Here is a 16,695-nt window from a genome sequence, read left to right as displayed (position 1 = left end):
GCCAGCATGAACGGCCATGGTTCCTGCTCCCTGGGACAGCCTCTACATGTTTAGCAGCCTTCCTCTCTGCATTTGTGTCCCCTAACGTGGATGATGTGCTGGCAGAGCTGCCAAGGGATGCAGCTGGGGACAGCAACTTGGATGAAGTCAACCAGGCTTGGTCGGGGCCAGGATAGGAATCTGCCTTGCATCCCTATATCTGCCACCTGGAGTTACACAGAGAGCAAATAAGAACAACAAATAAATAGAAACGGAACCCCCCACGGAGCGTGTAATTGAAAGCTTTCGGGATGCAAAGTTGTTCTTGTCAATGAGTCAACACTACAACGGTCTCAATGTTTACAACTGCCACAAAAACTTACCCAAACACCCAGCACTGAGTTCCTACCCTTTTGCACTGTGTGTCTGTGAGATAAGCATAGTATTGCCTGGAAGTAAAAACAGAGGAGAAAATGTCAATGTAACAGATAGTTGCACATATAGGTTATAGTTAGCAAAAACAACTTGGGCCGGGGGGGCGGGGCGGGCTGATATTCAATTTTTGGAGAAAGCAGCTCAATTACTTGGAACATGGTAAAGGCTCAGCCATATTCTAGAACTCCAAAACCGTACCTCAAACCTCTCTACTGCTATCTTGGAGATCGAGTAAATGTGACATTTGTAAACCAATGACTGAAACTTGGTCAGCTATAAAGAGGGATGTACAACTGAGGATGAGAAAGTGGGCAGAAAAGTCAGCTAGCATGTCAGTGGAATGTCTGTTTGCCTGAATGCAGAGGGGCACAAAGCAGCCACAGCCCTAAGCTTAGATCGGCATTTCGGCATTTTCTGCCAACTGTCTCTATTTTAATATTTTAAGTTGTTTCTCCTACTTTTTCCCTTTTCAAATTGAGCTCCTGTGAGATTTGACTGAGGAAAGAAGGAATCAGAGTTTAGAAATTAAGAAGCGACTCAGGACAGAGATCTTTTGAACAATGGGAAATAAGACTTGTAATCCTTTGCACCCTTACCCAGAGGAAGCCCCACTGAATACAAGTGTGTTTTACTTCCAACAAAAAAACTGCACTGCATGGAAGTCTGTTGAATGGGAAACAGAGTTGTGTTAAAAGCTTTTCATGCTTGTAGCCGGGGGGGGGGGGGAGGAATTATTGAACACCTGGAATATACATTTGCCTAACACACTTGCTGTCATTTGACCTGCTGTTTTACAGGTGATTTTACATTCTCTGACATGCTTGCTGTTATTTAATTGTATTAGTTTTTAAGTGAGCAATGGGGTGGAATGCCCTATGGCCCTTTTAGGACATACCAAGCCAGGTTTCCCTAACCTGGCGCTCTCTAGGGATTTTGGACTACAAGGGCCACCATATCTGACCATTGCCCATTCTGAAAGACTGATGGACAGAGCACCAGGTTGAGGAAGGTTGCCCTAAACTTCAGCAGCAGTGAGCCTGGGGCTTATGTGCTCTCCGCTTCTCCTTTGGCAAAGCTGTGAGGAGGAGATCAGAAGCGCTGCTTCCTGTTTCCAGACTCTGGTTAGTTTGAACTATGGCTTTTTTCAAACAAGTCAAGATCAAACGGTGGCTTGTTTTAAACTAAGCAGAGTTCCCTGGTTTGGACATAATGGAACACCCTGGTTAGTTTAAATGCAGAGGCAGATGTTTCCAATCTCCCTCTCATTCGGGAGGGGATGAAGACATGAACACGAAGCTTGTTGCTGCTCATGTGTGTAGCACTAAATTATGGTTTAGCTTTACGTCCAAACCAGGTTTTTTTCCCATCTCCAAAAGTAAATGGGCTGGAGAAAAGGCAAGGAACCTGTGACCACCCAGATGTTGTTGGATTCCAACTCCAACCAACCACAGCTAGCTTGGTGAGCAACATCTGGAGGGCCACACTGGCTCCCCATCTCTGAGCTAGGCTTTTCAAGGTCCCCAGCTGCTGGCCAGCAATTTTACAGTGAGGAAGATTAAACAAACAACAAGTACCTCACAGTGGGCGCTGTGATAATTCCAATGAAGAGGATCCTACCCCAGCTTAAGGGGTGACTTGCATGGAAAACAAAGATATGTTTCAAGAAAAATGTGTTCAGCTCAGTCAACTAGAAGAAGAAACAGAAAGAAGAAAATAAGCTGGGAACCTTTGATATCCCAGACAAATAAGACAGATGCAACTCCTTAGCAACTGCTTACGGTCTGCTCCAGGACAATAAACACATGGCACTCCTGGTGGCCTGTGGATCAATATTGTCCCCATTAGGAACAGTAAATTATGAACTCCACAAAAAGAATTAAATTCTTTGGGAAGGTAATCAATACATTTAAATGCCTGTGTTTGGAAGCTAGATAAACATACTGCTTTGTTCTTCTCTCTGTGTGTACAACTATGGAGTCAATTTACTTTTCTTTGCAAAAGCAACGTTTTATTGCATCCGGCCCTACCTTTATATAGTGTGAGAAAGCAAATTTTTGTAGTACCAATAAAAAGTATCACACTTGTCAATGATTAAATTGATTTGTCTTATTTTTACCACCGTGAGGGCTACATCTGGATTTTCTGTGTCAGGCACCAGGCAGTTTTGGCATATCATATAATTTTATTACAACATTTTTTATGCTACACTCCCTCAAGGAAGCGAAGGGCAGCACAAACAGTTCTTCCCACCCATGTTATCCCCATAACAGTTCTGTGGAATGGATTAGGCTGGGAGACAGTGACTGGTCCAGAGTCACCCAGTGAGCTTCATGGCTGAGTCTGGGTTTGTTACCTGGTTCTCCCCAGTCTTGGTCTTACACTCTTAACACAGGTATGGGGAACTTGTGACCCTCCAAACATTGTTAGATTCCAAGTTCCATAAGCTTAAGCCAGCATGCCAACAGCTAAAATTTGGGAAGTTTAAAAAAATATTTCTAGCCTTTTTATAAACATGGGTTGTTGTTTTTTATCTTTTACTATTTAGGTTTCATGCTGGTTTTACTTTATGTTCTACTTTTTTTGTAAGCCGTTTTGAGTTACTTTTCATAACTAAGCAATTAATAAGTGCAATTAATGATAACAATAAATTGTGGTGAAATAAAAATTCAAACACATCTTTTCATATGGATTTGTTTAAAAAAACAACGCATTGCTGCAGAAAGGAGAAGGGGTGGATTTGTGAATGAACACATGTGAAACTAACGCAAAAAGGAAACAGCCTGATTCAGTCAACCCTAGCTGAGATTCCCGGGCTTTCTTTTCAATAGCTTTGCTGTTGTTGTTTTTTACCTGCCAGATAATCATGAAAAGGTACACTCCAGCTACTCTTTGAAATGAAGACTTGGGATCAAACCAGCGAACGTAGGTCCAGCTTGCTGGAGTGAACTGTAACACAGCTCTCTTGATTTTACCTGTGGTGGTGTGAATGTCCCTGAAAGCAGATAAGGACAACAGTAAATAAAGAAGGAAATCAACATTGCATTGCTATGTAACAAATGATGTAAAATAACACAGCTCTATCACACTGGGGTTTGTAACAAGAGGTAGTATGCCCGTTGCGGAGAAAGATGCATTTAAGAAGCGGACCGATTGTAATTAAGCAAGCAAACATTTGCGATCAGAAGAAACCTGCCCCAAAGCAAACTTTTCCACATGCGTGATTTGCTCCTCAAATGTAACAAAGCTGAAAATTGGGGGTGATAGCTTATATTAGTCATAGAGTAGACCCATTTAAATTAATGGACATGGATAACTTAAGAGTCTGCTTGGAGAATAACTTAGTTGGGAACATCCCTTAATTTCCAATGCTATCAAAACACCAAGCTTTCAAAAAAGCAAAAAAAACCTAAACAAATGCTTTTTTGAGGGAAAGTGTTTGAAAGATCTGAGAGTCTAGGCCAGGCATCCCCAAACTGCGGCCCTCCAGATGTTTTGGCCTACAACTCCCATGATCCCTAGCTACAGGACCAGTGGTCGGGGAAGATGGGAATTGTAGTCCAAAACATCTGGAGGGCCAAAGTTTGGGGGTGCCTGGTCTAGGCCTCCCTATTTAATTTAAATAATTGAATTATCATGCTTCTAATTAAGGGCAAATTAGCATAAAACCACACATTTACTAACCAGAACCAGCCAAACAATTTTTTTTTTTTGTATTTACGGTGCTCCTGAAGGTTGGGAGAGCATCTGGGGCAGCAGCCCATGAGGTGAAAGAAAGCGTAAGGCTCTCAGAAGCACCAGATTAAGAAGCTTAGAGTTGCCCCAAGCCCCATGATGTTCAGAGTAATTCTCTCCCTCACAGCTAGAGCTGAACACAAATCAAATTAACAACAACAAAAAAACAATCGTAATGCTGTACTCATTTCAAAATAATAACTGGGAAGTAACGCAGAAAGTGACTTCCAATGTTCTGGTAAAAGCAAAACACCATCAAATTAATTTAGATTCTTGTGTAATCAACTGTTAGCTGGATAAATGAATCCAGGAGTGTGTATCAGAGATTAGGAACCTGTGGCCCTTTGTCTATTGTAGGACTCCAGCTTCCATCAGACTCAGCCAGCAAAGTCCAAGAATATCTGGGTCACAGGTAGTGAGGTGCATCTGGAAAAAACAGTCCTACTTTTCTTTCTTTCACCATTATTGGCCATGGTGTGTGGCAAACACTAAGAGGTGCAGCTAGGATGGGGAACAGGAAACTTAACTGCGCATGAATAGAGGTACTTTCCTTTCATTCATGGCGTTCTTTGAATGCTGGCTTCTAGCAACAAATCCAGTGGATTTAATTATATTCAGAGCCGAGTGCCGGCACCGGCTTGGGGAGCGGGACGCCGGGCGCTGCCTGTTCAATGCAGTAATTCAAGGAGGCGGGCCACACCCGCAAATAAGCCTTGAATTTTAAAGGTGCAGCTTATTTGCGGGTGCGGCTTATAGTCGGGCCAATATGGTACTGTCAGCAATGATAGCGGGTTTTATTTCCTTTTTCTTCCTGCAAAAACAGCAGCGCTGAGTATGTAAGGCATGCAGAAAGGACAGCTTAGAGACTAAAGGTCCCAATCACATGGCTAAGTGCAAAGCTACAACATTCCTAACCCCCACTCCTAAGGAGTACAGAATCAAAGTTTAGAATGGAGGCTCTTTTCTCAGAGAGGTACACAGAAAGAAAATTGTTTTAGGAATATGCTCCTGGCAAAAGTTTCATAAGGAAAACAAGCAGGTGAAATGGGAGGCCTTTAAATACAGTTCTCATCTATTGCATCATAAAAAGAAATATCAGGAAACGGTTTACTGTTCAGAAGTTTGGCCCTCACACTCCAATTCTGAAATATTAACTATATATTATTAAAAAGCATGGGGGAGGTTTACTTGGATTTTATCAATATACAGTGGTGCCTCGCAAGACGAATTTAATTCGTTCCGCGAGTCAATTCGTTTTGCAAAAAATTCGTGTTGCGAATTGCGGTTTCCCATAGGAATGCATTGAAATTTCTTTTTTTGCCCATAGGAACGCATTAATCAAATTTCAATGCATTCCTATGGGAAACCGCGATTCGCAAGACGAATTTGTCACAAAACGAATTCATCTTGTGAGTCACACATTCGTCTTGCGAAAAATTCGTCTTGCAGGGCATTCGTCTTGCGAGGTACCACTGTAGTAAGATAACAGAAAGAAGGTGTAGGTTGCTTACTTATATGGGTGTCACTTTGGAGAGTTGATCCATACACTGTATTTTGGTTACACAATGCAATCCTACAAATGCTTACTCAGAAGTAACTCCCACTGTGTTCAGTGAGGCTTATTTCCAGGTAAATGTACACAGGATTGCACCATGAGAGGTAAAATCAGAGGCTGATGGAAATCAAATGTGAGCCCAAGGGACCATGAACAATCAGAGACTCTTCCCTTGCTTATTAATGGAAATAACATTGTAACACATTCATAATGTCATGATCCACCAACGTTGTCAAGGAAATGGATTTAAAAATAAATCGCAGCAATGATACCGATTTAGGAATCAATCACCCAAGACAGTGAACATAGAACATGAAAGCAGCCTTGCCGGATTAGACCAAAGGCCCATCTAGTCCAGCATCCTGTTCTCACAGTGGTCAACCAGAGGCCTATGGGATGCAATAGTTTTTAACAGTTTTTCCATGGGATCCAGAATTAACAGATTTTCCATGGGATCTGGCAGGTTGAGGTTACACACTCATGTTCCCCAGCAAGTGCAATGCAGATGCATGCTACCTCTAATACACTGGGGCTGGATCCAGACACCTCAAAGAAGCGTTCCAGTTAAACGCATTGTAAACTTGGTATGAGGAATCGGGTTGGCAAAAACAGAACTCCACAGCGCCACCTGGTGCCACAGTGTTATAATGCATGTACAATGCATATGCCAATATAGCTGAGTCCTGGGTCTATAGCGCCACATGCCTTGTGATTTCCCGGCTACAAAATTAAATCTAACATGAGGTTTTAGATTTGGGATAGCCCTGTATTACAAATTGTCACATCCAAGTAAATATTCAGCATTTCCTATTTAGGGATTCAGAATTATCGGCATGAATCTATTTTAGCAGCCTGCAATGGGACAACCTCCACAATTCACAATCTACCAAACATTACATTATATTTCAGAGTTTCCATACTGCAGGATCATTAATATAATGCTTATTTGCTTGTACTTGAGACCTACTTGAAGCTGGCCCAGTGATAGGTCCTCATCTCCAACCAACGACAAACTACCATGCCCAACCAGATGCCACCCCCGTTACATAGCAGGATGTCCAAAATGACTTGATCCCACCAGCATTCAGCAAAATTAGGCAGCAGGTGCATGAAGAACAGCTACGGAATACAGCAAAAAAGATTCTGGGTAAGAAATTCATTCAGAAAAAAAGGTATCTTATTAACATAAGAATGTGACTTTTACATAAGTTGCAGGTGCTGAAAATACAGGAAATATTTCCCATATGACAGGTGAATTCGACCAAAGTCTATCAACCTACAGCTTCAGAGGGCTCTAGATCAGTTTGCACTTCTTGGTGAGAAAGCATTATTGCACTTTCCCTCTGTGTGTTTCCAAAAGCTTACTGAGTTGCACTGTAAAATCAGTGTTGCAAATATTGCCTTTTCACTAGACGATTTAATATTACAGAAGGCACAAATTATAGGAGGAAGAACTACATGACTGGTTTTAATATAGGGAACATACTGAGACAAGCTGCACATAGGGTACTATATAGTAATACTGAAGTCTATATTCATCCAGTATATTTCCAAGTAATTGAGTAAATAAACTTACTTAAAATAGGCTGGCTTAAACATGAAATAAATCTGATTTGGCGATTCCAGACACTCGTGTGCAAGAGGAAAACTTCACATCTCGCATGTGTGTCAAATTTAAGTAGCAGACAATAAACTTGTGTCATGTTTGCAATGTGGACAAACTGCTAGGAAAGCCACATCAGTCATTCCCCACCCCAAGGATATTAAAAACTCCACACTGAGAAGATGCAACCTACCTCGGTTAGCTCCCAGGTGATGCTAATAGTCCAGCACAGCCCATAGCTACGGATTAACAAAGCCTTCATTGCCCAGCCCCAGAAATGTCCAAAAGCAAATATGTCAAAATGGCTGAGGATTCGCTCCCAAGTAATAACATGACAGTTCTCAGCGTATTCCTGTTGTTGGTTTGGAGAAAGGGGAAGGTGTGTGTGTGTGTGTGTGTGTGTGTGTGAGAGAGAGAGAGAGAGAGAGAGAGAGAGAAGCGGAAGTTACAAGTCTATTCTGGAATCATTTCGGAAGAAATAAAACTGCAGACTACAATATCAGAGACTATCAGATAACGTTATTTACTCGTCTTATGGTCCGCTATAGCTTAGCCTTGTATTATCATTAGTTTATATACCATTTAATGCCAAAATAGGTTTTTATGCACGCTGCAGCATAAAAACGAATTGCACAAGCATTAAAACATAAATATCCGTTAATTAAAATGCACAACAGAACAAAAGATAAGTGCATGCTTTTATAATGCTGGGTTGTAATAATGGACATGCCGATCCTTCGAGAATGGCTAACAATGTAACTCTGCACATATATACTCAGAATTAATCCCCACTGAGTTCAAGTGGACTTACTCCCAGATAAGTCGAAATAGTATTGGAGCCTAATTCTTTTTATATATATATTCTACTGGTCCTCATCACAGTACATGAAGGAATGAAACACCATAAAAACTCTGTTTTCTACATCATTAGGGATCATTACTGCCAGATATGGAATATTCTATGTTTTAACCAAAAAGGGGGGCAAATTCTGCAACCTCAATAAATTATACAAATAAGCATTCATTTACCTGCTCTGATTTATTTACTCAAGGAGCAATACTGAACACCTATAAATACCCCACTCCTGAAACACTGCCTTTGGTATGAACGAGTTTCGTTTGCCCTCAGTGACATGGAGTGATAGTCAGCTACATTTTATTCAAAGTAAACCCTCTGAAAATAATGAACATGACTAAATTGGGTCAGAGTAGGACTTAGCTCAATACCCCCCATAGTCACCCAGCCAAATTGAACAGACTGCACATTGATGTCACTGTTCTCAGGAAGAAGGGCTGTTTTTCAAACAAAACAAACTGCACTTAAGCTGCAGCCAAGAAGGCCGTGAAGAGACTCATAAATGAATATTCACACCACTGTGCAAAAACGTGGCAGGCAGGTTATGCCATTTCTTTGCGACTCTCTCACAATTTGGAAAGCGGGGAGAGATCTTCCTTCCCAAGAGAGATGCATTTTGCAAGGAGAAAGAAATGTTTGTAAGATGCACCCTCTCATATGCCTCATCCCTGCTAAAAAGGCCACAAAACTTTAAACTTCCTGTTAGAGAAGATGCTTCAACCTCTCAACCATATCCAGTATCTTTTAGTGGTGCAGCAATAAATCTGCTAATCCATTTGCATAGCTAAGCAGAGTCCAGTATGGTTTCAAATTGGATGGGAGACATGTTGAAATTCTTGCATTGCAGGGGATTGGGCTACATGACACTCTGGGTCCCTTCCAACTCTATGATACTAGGATACCATGTTTCCCCTATTTTAAGACACCGTCTTATATTTATTTTACCCAAGAAAATAAGACTATGGCTTATTTTCGGGGGGTCTTTTTTATTTTATTACTGTAAGTACCTCCTTACCGCGGCCAGCGTTGCTGCTGCTGGGTCCCGCAGCAAGCCTCCTCCTCCTGCTGCCGTGTTGCTGCTGCTGGATCCCGGAAGCGGCCTGCCGGGTCAGTGCCCAGCAGCGCCGCACGAAGCGCCCGTTTGAGGAGGCGGCCTGCCAGGTCGGCACTGATTAGTGCCGCATGGAGCACCACCTCCTCAATCCACCATGGCGCTGCTGGGCGTCGACACTGCAGACCGGCTCCTCGATCCGGCGCTCCGTGCTGTGCTGCTGGGCGCCCACCTGGCAGGCCACCTCCTTGATCCGGCACAGCACTGCTGGGCGCCGACCCTGAAGGCCTCCTCCTCCTCCTGCCGCGGCCGGCGTGCTGGGTCCTGCTGGCTGGGGCGCTCGACGGTCTCGCTCCACGCGGAAGTATGTCTTATTTTCGGGGTATGTCTTATATTTCACAAATCCTTAAAAATCCTGCTACGGCTTAATTTATGACCACGTCTTAAAATAGGGGGAACACGGTACTATTGCAGGATATTTGAACTTTCTTGCAGAGAGGACTGGAGAATTCCTATCCCTTTCCAAAGGGATAATGCATGCTATTCTAACACAGCAATATGGTAGTGCTTTATCCACTCTGGAACAAATCTATTTTCTTGCAACACTATCAATACACACCATGATGTCTGCTTCCCTTGTGGCGTATCGAAGATTAGGATCCAGCCAGTACATCACGGATTTCACCTGCTCAAAGTTAAGGAAGAGCAGGAAGGCCAGAAACAGAAAATAGAGAACACTCAAACCTGTAGGAAAACCAAAGTCAGATGTCCAAAATGTTTGTTTGAAGAGCAACAGCAAAAAATCACAGAAACAAACCATGTTATATCAATGTCAATGGACCAATTCAGATCAATAAAATCAAAGTGAAATAATAATAATGAATTATTCATAATTAAGCAGCTTCCGGAAGATTCTTCTCATACAATTCCATATGGCTGGAAATCTCCCCCGCCCCAGTGAGGTACATGTGTGAAAATGTGAAATGTTGCATTCACATGGAACAGAAAAAGGAGCAAAACAAATGAGTACTGGACCATGACCAGATTCTTCATATAACTTATCCACCATAGTTTATTCACAACCCTCCAGAATGTGGCAGTTCTTGATAAGTTGTTACTGTACTTCATTCTAACCTCGCCGTCATGGAGAGACCAAGCAAAGGTTAAAGAGGTCACACTCCAAGAGGAATTTAAGCATCCTGTGGCAGCCAAGAGGTTTATTAATCCATCAGTCATAAAACAGATGCAACCTTGGGAAGGTTTTTGAAGGGGATCCAAACTATTCATGTTGGAAATTCGGCTGTAATCATAATAGCTACAGCTGCTCCACATGCCAGCAGATTATAGTTGTACAGGGTGACATTTTTGAGAATACTGCTCAGTGCCTTAGGAGGCCGAGTCCCATTTTCCAAAGCAATTCTGGAACACTTGAGAACTGTCCCCAATTCTTTCCATATATTAAATATTAACATGGTTGTGAAATGTTCATTAAGATGGTGCAAGAAGGGAGGCTTGCTGTACCCTCCCACCACCCCATTCTTGAGAGCCCTAGAACTGCCATGATGATGATGATAAATAATAATAATTTATTATTTATACCCTGCCCACGAGCGGAGAAGTGATTTGGTACCAATGAATATTTGCATCTTGTTCTCCCACTGTTGTTCAATTCTCAATTTCCCTTTTTCAAAACTCCAGTATATTTGCATGCGGATACAATTAAGTCGAAATTGAGTTTACATGACCAAGTGCCCTTTGCAATACCAATTAAATTTGCAGTCACAGGAATTCTGATCAACATCAGAGGCCTTGATCTTAGTGCCATCTCAGGAGATCTGGTGAGTAAGCACTAGAGAGGGAAGCCTTCTTCTGTAATGATTCTCTGACTCGGGAATGTTTTCCAAATTATTTATTTGTTGAGCTCACTCTTGGCGTGTCTTTTGCCAGAAATTGAAATCACTTCTGTTGCAACAGGCATTTAATGCATACCACTTAGTTTTACTGTTGCTGATTTTAATTTGTAACATGTTTTGTTCTTGCTTCTCTTAGGTTCTTTCTTTGGTGTTAAGGGCTGGTTAACACTGCAAGTTCTTTGTCCTCCCTTTTTCACTGATTAAGTTATATGGTTCTATGATTATGCTGTATGTCAGTCACCCTGGGTACTTTTAGCAGAATGGCAGGAAAAATACAGCATTACTATTTTTTTGATGCTCTGGAACAGTGTGAAAGCACCTCTTTAAAAGCAACTTACCAAAAACCATACGCCATATTGCAGGGTGTGGGCGAGTGAAAGGCCCTGTAGAGAAAAAAGTTTTTCAATAACAGCAAACTGATGGATCAGAAAGAATTGCAATAGGTCATCTAAACATAATATGAAAGAAATGCAACCATGCCAGCCAAGAATCAATACTGAGCAAGCTTTATAACAAACCGAGTTTTCTATTTAAAGCCATTAAAGGAACTACTGAGACTGATCCTCAAGAACTTGTTGTTGGCGACACTGTAGAAATTACCATGGTATCCAAAGAACAAGGGCTCCCAATGTTGTGAAAACGGTACATAGAAAAGTAAGTGCCCAACTTCATACCGCAAAGCAGATGAGGATCTGCAGGAAGATCAGTGCTTGCCAGCAGGAATTCCCAGGTAGTGGGAACGTTAGTGCTGGCATATCAGGAAATTGGGATATATTAGCAATTGGGAAAGGCAGAAGTGAATGTGCAGGCCTGAAAATTATGAGTTTACAAGTGAAATGTTTGTGAGTGTGATGGTTCTGTCGAGGAGGAAGGGAGATACTGTGAGGACTGTGTGCGTACAAGCACACACAAATACACACTGCATGTCTTTTTATGCGCAGAAATGCATTATACACACCACTACAGAGGCCCTTGTCAAGAAAGCCAGGATTTCCAGTGTTGGGAATGTGGCCAGGGGTTGCCATCCCTTCATTTACTTTCCATGTTCAGATTTTGTGTCCTTCCCATTCGAGTCACACCCCCAGCTGTGGCCCACATTTACTTTGACCCATGGAATGAAGAACTGGGCTAGCCCCTGCCTGCCTGCATTTTCAGTGGAAGCTCCATTTCTTTGTCTGATGTGAATGTATCTAGGAAACTGTTTTTACATATACTGTACTATGGAGGCTGCTTAAGGAACACTGGGGCATTTAGCGCCATTATCTTAGGATCCAAGCCAATAACTCACTGAAGTTCACAGAACGAAAGCTTCCTGTCTTCCCGGTGCAGGGAGCTGCTGGGGGAGAGAAGAATTGCCCCAAACTGGGCAGACCTGTACATAGTTTGGATAATTCGGACCTCTCTCAGCAGACCCTGTCCCTCCTGTCTAGGGACACAGCTGATTGCAGGGGAGAAGAGGAGCCAGAAAACTTTCCTTCTGTGAACATACTTATCTTGGGATCCAAAGCAATTATTTCCAACATCTTGAAACTTGTTGTTAAGGACTTAACTGGAATCTAACAAGGAATTCATCCCATAGGGGAGGCAGCTAAAAGTCATGGGTCCCTCAATAAGGAGTCCCCCATCTACAACTGCTTGCTCAAAGCTTGTCCAAGGAGAACCCCTTTTTGTATCTCCAGATGTTTAACAAGCCTTGGAACTAGTTCTCCTTTTGCAACAGTACTCATCAGTATTGAGTACTGCCACCTCTTTTTTGTTTTGCTGCCCATGGCAGCCATTTTGTGCTGGCACCCATGACACTTGTAACAAGACAGGAGTACCTGTGCCTCATTTTTTAACAAAAAAAACCCCACTGCTCGGAACAAATCTAAGCGCAACGACTTTAATCAACCTATCAAATTTTAGGGACTTATGGAAACCAGCCAGCCAACTAAGATTACTGGAATCTGCTAAGAAATGGAGAGAATGAACAAGCATGTATGTAGCACAAGATTGTGATAAGGACAGTTCAAAGCAGGTTACTAATCTAGGACCCTCATGAAAGCCTGGAGGCCCAATCACATAATATACGTACCATTTTAAAGCTGCAAACTTAAACACAATTATTTAGGAGTTAAGTCCCTGTTAAGGAGTTAAGTCCCTGAGACTTACTTATGAGTAAACATGCTTGGGATTGTGCTGCAAGACTGACAGTACTTTTGTCCTGAGCCCTCAAATTTTATCTCCCCCGTTTCTGAGGTTTACTTTTAGGTCACTTTGGAAAAGCTAGTTTTCCTATTCTGACATTTGTTCCAAATAGGGTACACAAGAGCTTGAATGAAAATAGTATGAATTCATGTAGCAAAGGAACTAGGTGAATGGCAAAACTGGAGGAAGGGCACGCCAGGCAGGCCACCTAAAACTTCCAGCAAGCCCGTCATTAGATACCACAAAGGATATCAAGTGCCATGCACACAGGTTGAATTCGGGTGGAAAATCGTTCCTCTCGGCTACACCACTGAAATCAATACCTTTTAGAGACGCTACTGGGATCAAATACAAATCCAGATTATATGGCTCAAAGCAGCTTGATGTGAGGTGTCCGAAGGCACACATCTGCTCAACTTTGCAGTCTTTGCATTCGAGTTATTTATGTCTGCATTTATCAGGTGCCTGGCTTTGTAACTTATAGCTCAGTGCCCTCTGTGTAAAAATGTAGCCCAGTGCAATCCCAATTATTCCTAGAGGGTATCAGACATCGTTTGATAAATCAGCAGTTCAGATGATGGAGTGGATGCTTCTCTGAACCCCCCCCCCCCCAGCAACAGTGCACACTGGGAAGGTATTCTGGCTGCTGCTAAATGCTTCTCCTGTAACCTGGCTACCAAGGCAACTGGGCCAGTCTCAGAGGAGCGGGAACAAGTCCTCTTAGCAGCAGCTCCATCTCCCTGTGCAAGCGTTCCCTAGTATTCTGCCTCTTGCCAAAAATGCCCAGGACTGAATTCAGCTATAGCTTCGGTCAGAGAGCGCAATCAACTTTACTCACACCAAACAGTTACTATACACAGTTGCTTTTACTGGAAGAAAGCCAGTCAGCATCTGTTGCAGATAATGACCACGGCTACTATCTATTCCCATACCAGACACAATGAGATCACTCTAATGTTTCCAGTAAGAGAGGCAGGCGCAAGGTATTGAAAAACTGAACACTGGGATTCAGCTAAGCAAGATTTATGGGATGCCACTTCCCTTTCCTCTCTCGAGCAGTTTACCTAGGTACAAACCACCCTCTTTTAATCGAGTGTTAATAAACAGGGATAACAGTTGCAGTATGGACCTTCCGATGTGAACCCAGGTCTCAAATGAAAAAACAACAACAATGCTTGTGGGATGAACTGCATAGCAAGTTAGCCTAGTCCAGAGGTGGCTAACCTTTATTTGGTCACATTTATACTTGGAGAACCTTCTGGGGCTGCATACCAGACACGGAGGTGGCCAAAAGAGAGTGCGCCCAACCCCATACTTTTGCACAGGTGTTCTCTGCCCCAGCTCAGCTAATCCAAGTTATCATTCCCTCCCTGCTCTCCAAATGATTGATCCAACAACCAGGGTGGGGTGTTTTACATCCCCATTCCCCTTTAGGGTCCTTTGTTGGGAATAGAAGTGTAAACCTCTCTGCCCACCCCAGTGCTGCGTCTACTTTATTATTCCCCTCCCCTTTTTGTTTCTGCCACTAAAATAAGTGGCATCTTGAGGGATACATTTGCATGGGGGCAAGGGCTGATCAATCACTGTCCGGTAGAAAAGGAAAACTGACGAGAACATCTCAGGCTGCTGCAGTCCTCACTGAATATAGTGAGAGTCACTTCTGAGTAAGCATGTGTTTAAAAATCAAGCTGTTAGTGTCTCAAGGCTAATAGGAACATGCCTTGAGCCTCTTCAGTTTCAACTCAGAAGTTGCCACAGTTCAACAGTAGTGTACATGCTTTGCATATAAAATGGTCCCAGTTTTAATCCCTGGCATTTCCAGCTAAAGTGCCAGTAGGTGCAGAACGGAACTCTGTTGGAAATCTTAGGAGAAGTGCTACTATTAATTTAGATGGACCATTGACCTGATTCAACATAAGGAGTCCCCCCCACATTATAAATGAAAATGAAACACAATTGTTTTGCTCTGATTCTAAACATATTTATTTTGAGCAGGGCATTATGGATTTGCAAGGAGGCTTACATCCAGATAGGCATGTGTGTGATCACACCTATTATTTGCATTTAACCACCCCATATCAGAGCACCTCCTCGATTACCATGCAATTATGTGTAGCTTTTCCCCCTCTTTCTTTTTAAAATTCATTTTCTTTGCTGAAGAGGTCAAAGAAAGGGCTCACATTGTTTCACACAACTAATCAAAAGGACAAAAGATTTATAAATTTTAAACTCATTTTCTTTAGCTGGAAAAAAAAGTTGCTTCAATTTTAAAATGCCCTAGTTGGAAATCTTTTAAAGGTAGCAATAAAATGCATGTTATTTCTGTTAAATATTATTCCAAACTGGCTTTTGCTGGGAAGTAGGGGGAAAGTTGACAAACACCTTCCCCACACCCAGAAAGCTGTTCCCTACCACCTCTTTTTCAGGAAAGCAGCACTCACAGCACAGGAAGGGAGAAAGCAAGAACATCCCCTTTTATAAATTAAAGCATATAAACATGCACAATTATAACTAAAACACATCAACAGAAGACAACAGAAAAGGCTCTATCTCAGCTTTTCCTAAACTGGGGTCATCCAAATGGGACTCCATCAGCCACAGCCAGTAAATAAATTAGGGCAGTTACCGTCCAAATCATACTGTAGTATTGGAAGAGACCACAAGGGTCATCTAGTCCAACCCCCCTGCACTGAAGGAATCTTTTGCCCAATGTGGGGTTCGAACCCACAACCCTGAAGTTATGAGGCTCATGCTATACAGCAGGCACCAGGTTGGGAAAGGCTCTTCTATGGGAGCTGCCTTTTCTACCCTGAAACTGCATATGCTGTGTCCGTCAAGAGAACTATAGCATGCAAGACTTTATTTATTTACTAACTGCAATTGCATGGTTGCCCAACAACGTATGTTCTACTAGTATCTCATGGAAATTAGACCCATCTTGCGTTCCTTTACAAGAGTATACTCTGGAGTACATGTTACTGCCTTGTTTTTGCAGCTTGGCACTGCACAAGATGCTCTTCCAGGGACCATCCCTTATCAAGGTGAAAGTCTAAGAGAGACTGGCACTTCCGGTTCCGCCTGCAGGAATGGCTGACCTTTTTTCCACCCCTCCGACCTTCATGAGGAATTTGGCGGTTGCTAGGGGAGTAAATGGCAACCCCCCTACCTCTCTGGGGGTTACGGAGAGGGGCCGCTGGCCCGCGATGCCCCCAAACCCACTCCGACTGTTCAAGGAGTGGGGGGGCTTGGGCCGAGAGCACTTATGAGAAGTCGGAACTCCCGGACGCTAACCTGCATGGCGGGATCTCCATGATTAAAGAAGATAATTAGGTTTAAATTCATGGACATGCTTCAGAAGGAGGGGCAGAAGCTCTGTTTACTGCC

The 16,695-nt window shown here is 42.7% G+C and overlaps 1 protein-coding gene across 2 annotated transcripts in view; it reads right to left on the bottom strand.

Moving 5' to 3' along the window:
• Window positions 1-16,695, bottom strand: part of PTDSS1 (phosphatidylserine synthase 1) — a 41,748-nt gene that overhangs the window by 15,805 nt on the left and 9,248 nt on the right. For both annotated transcript variants that reach the window (XM_035124756.3, XM_088675728.1), the window contains exons 3-9: window positions 11,463-11,507; window positions 9,831-9,955; window positions 7,498-7,656; window positions 6,669-6,820; window positions 3,265-3,406; window positions 1,989-2,101; window positions 363-428 (exon numbers count right to left, since the gene is read on the bottom strand). In XM_035124756.3, the coding sequence (XP_034980647.1) occupies window positions 363-428; window positions 1,989-2,101; window positions 3,265-3,406; window positions 6,669-6,820; window positions 7,498-7,656; window positions 9,831-9,955; window positions 11,463-11,507 (802 nt within the window). The remainder of the gene's footprint in view (window positions 1-362; window positions 429-1,988; window positions 2,102-3,264; window positions 3,407-6,668; window positions 6,821-7,497; window positions 7,657-9,830; window positions 9,956-11,462; window positions 11,508-16,695) is intronic.

This window comes from Zootoca vivipara, chromosome 8, assembly GCF_965207765.1.
Source record: "Zootoca vivipara chromosome 8, rZooViv2.hap1.1, whole genome shotgun sequence".
Taxonomy (NCBI): domain Eukaryota; kingdom Metazoa; phylum Chordata; class Lepidosauria; order Squamata; family Lacertidae; genus Zootoca; species Zootoca vivipara.
Note: the sequence above shows the minus strand (reverse complement) of the source record. Positions and strands in the feature narration are given on the sequence as shown.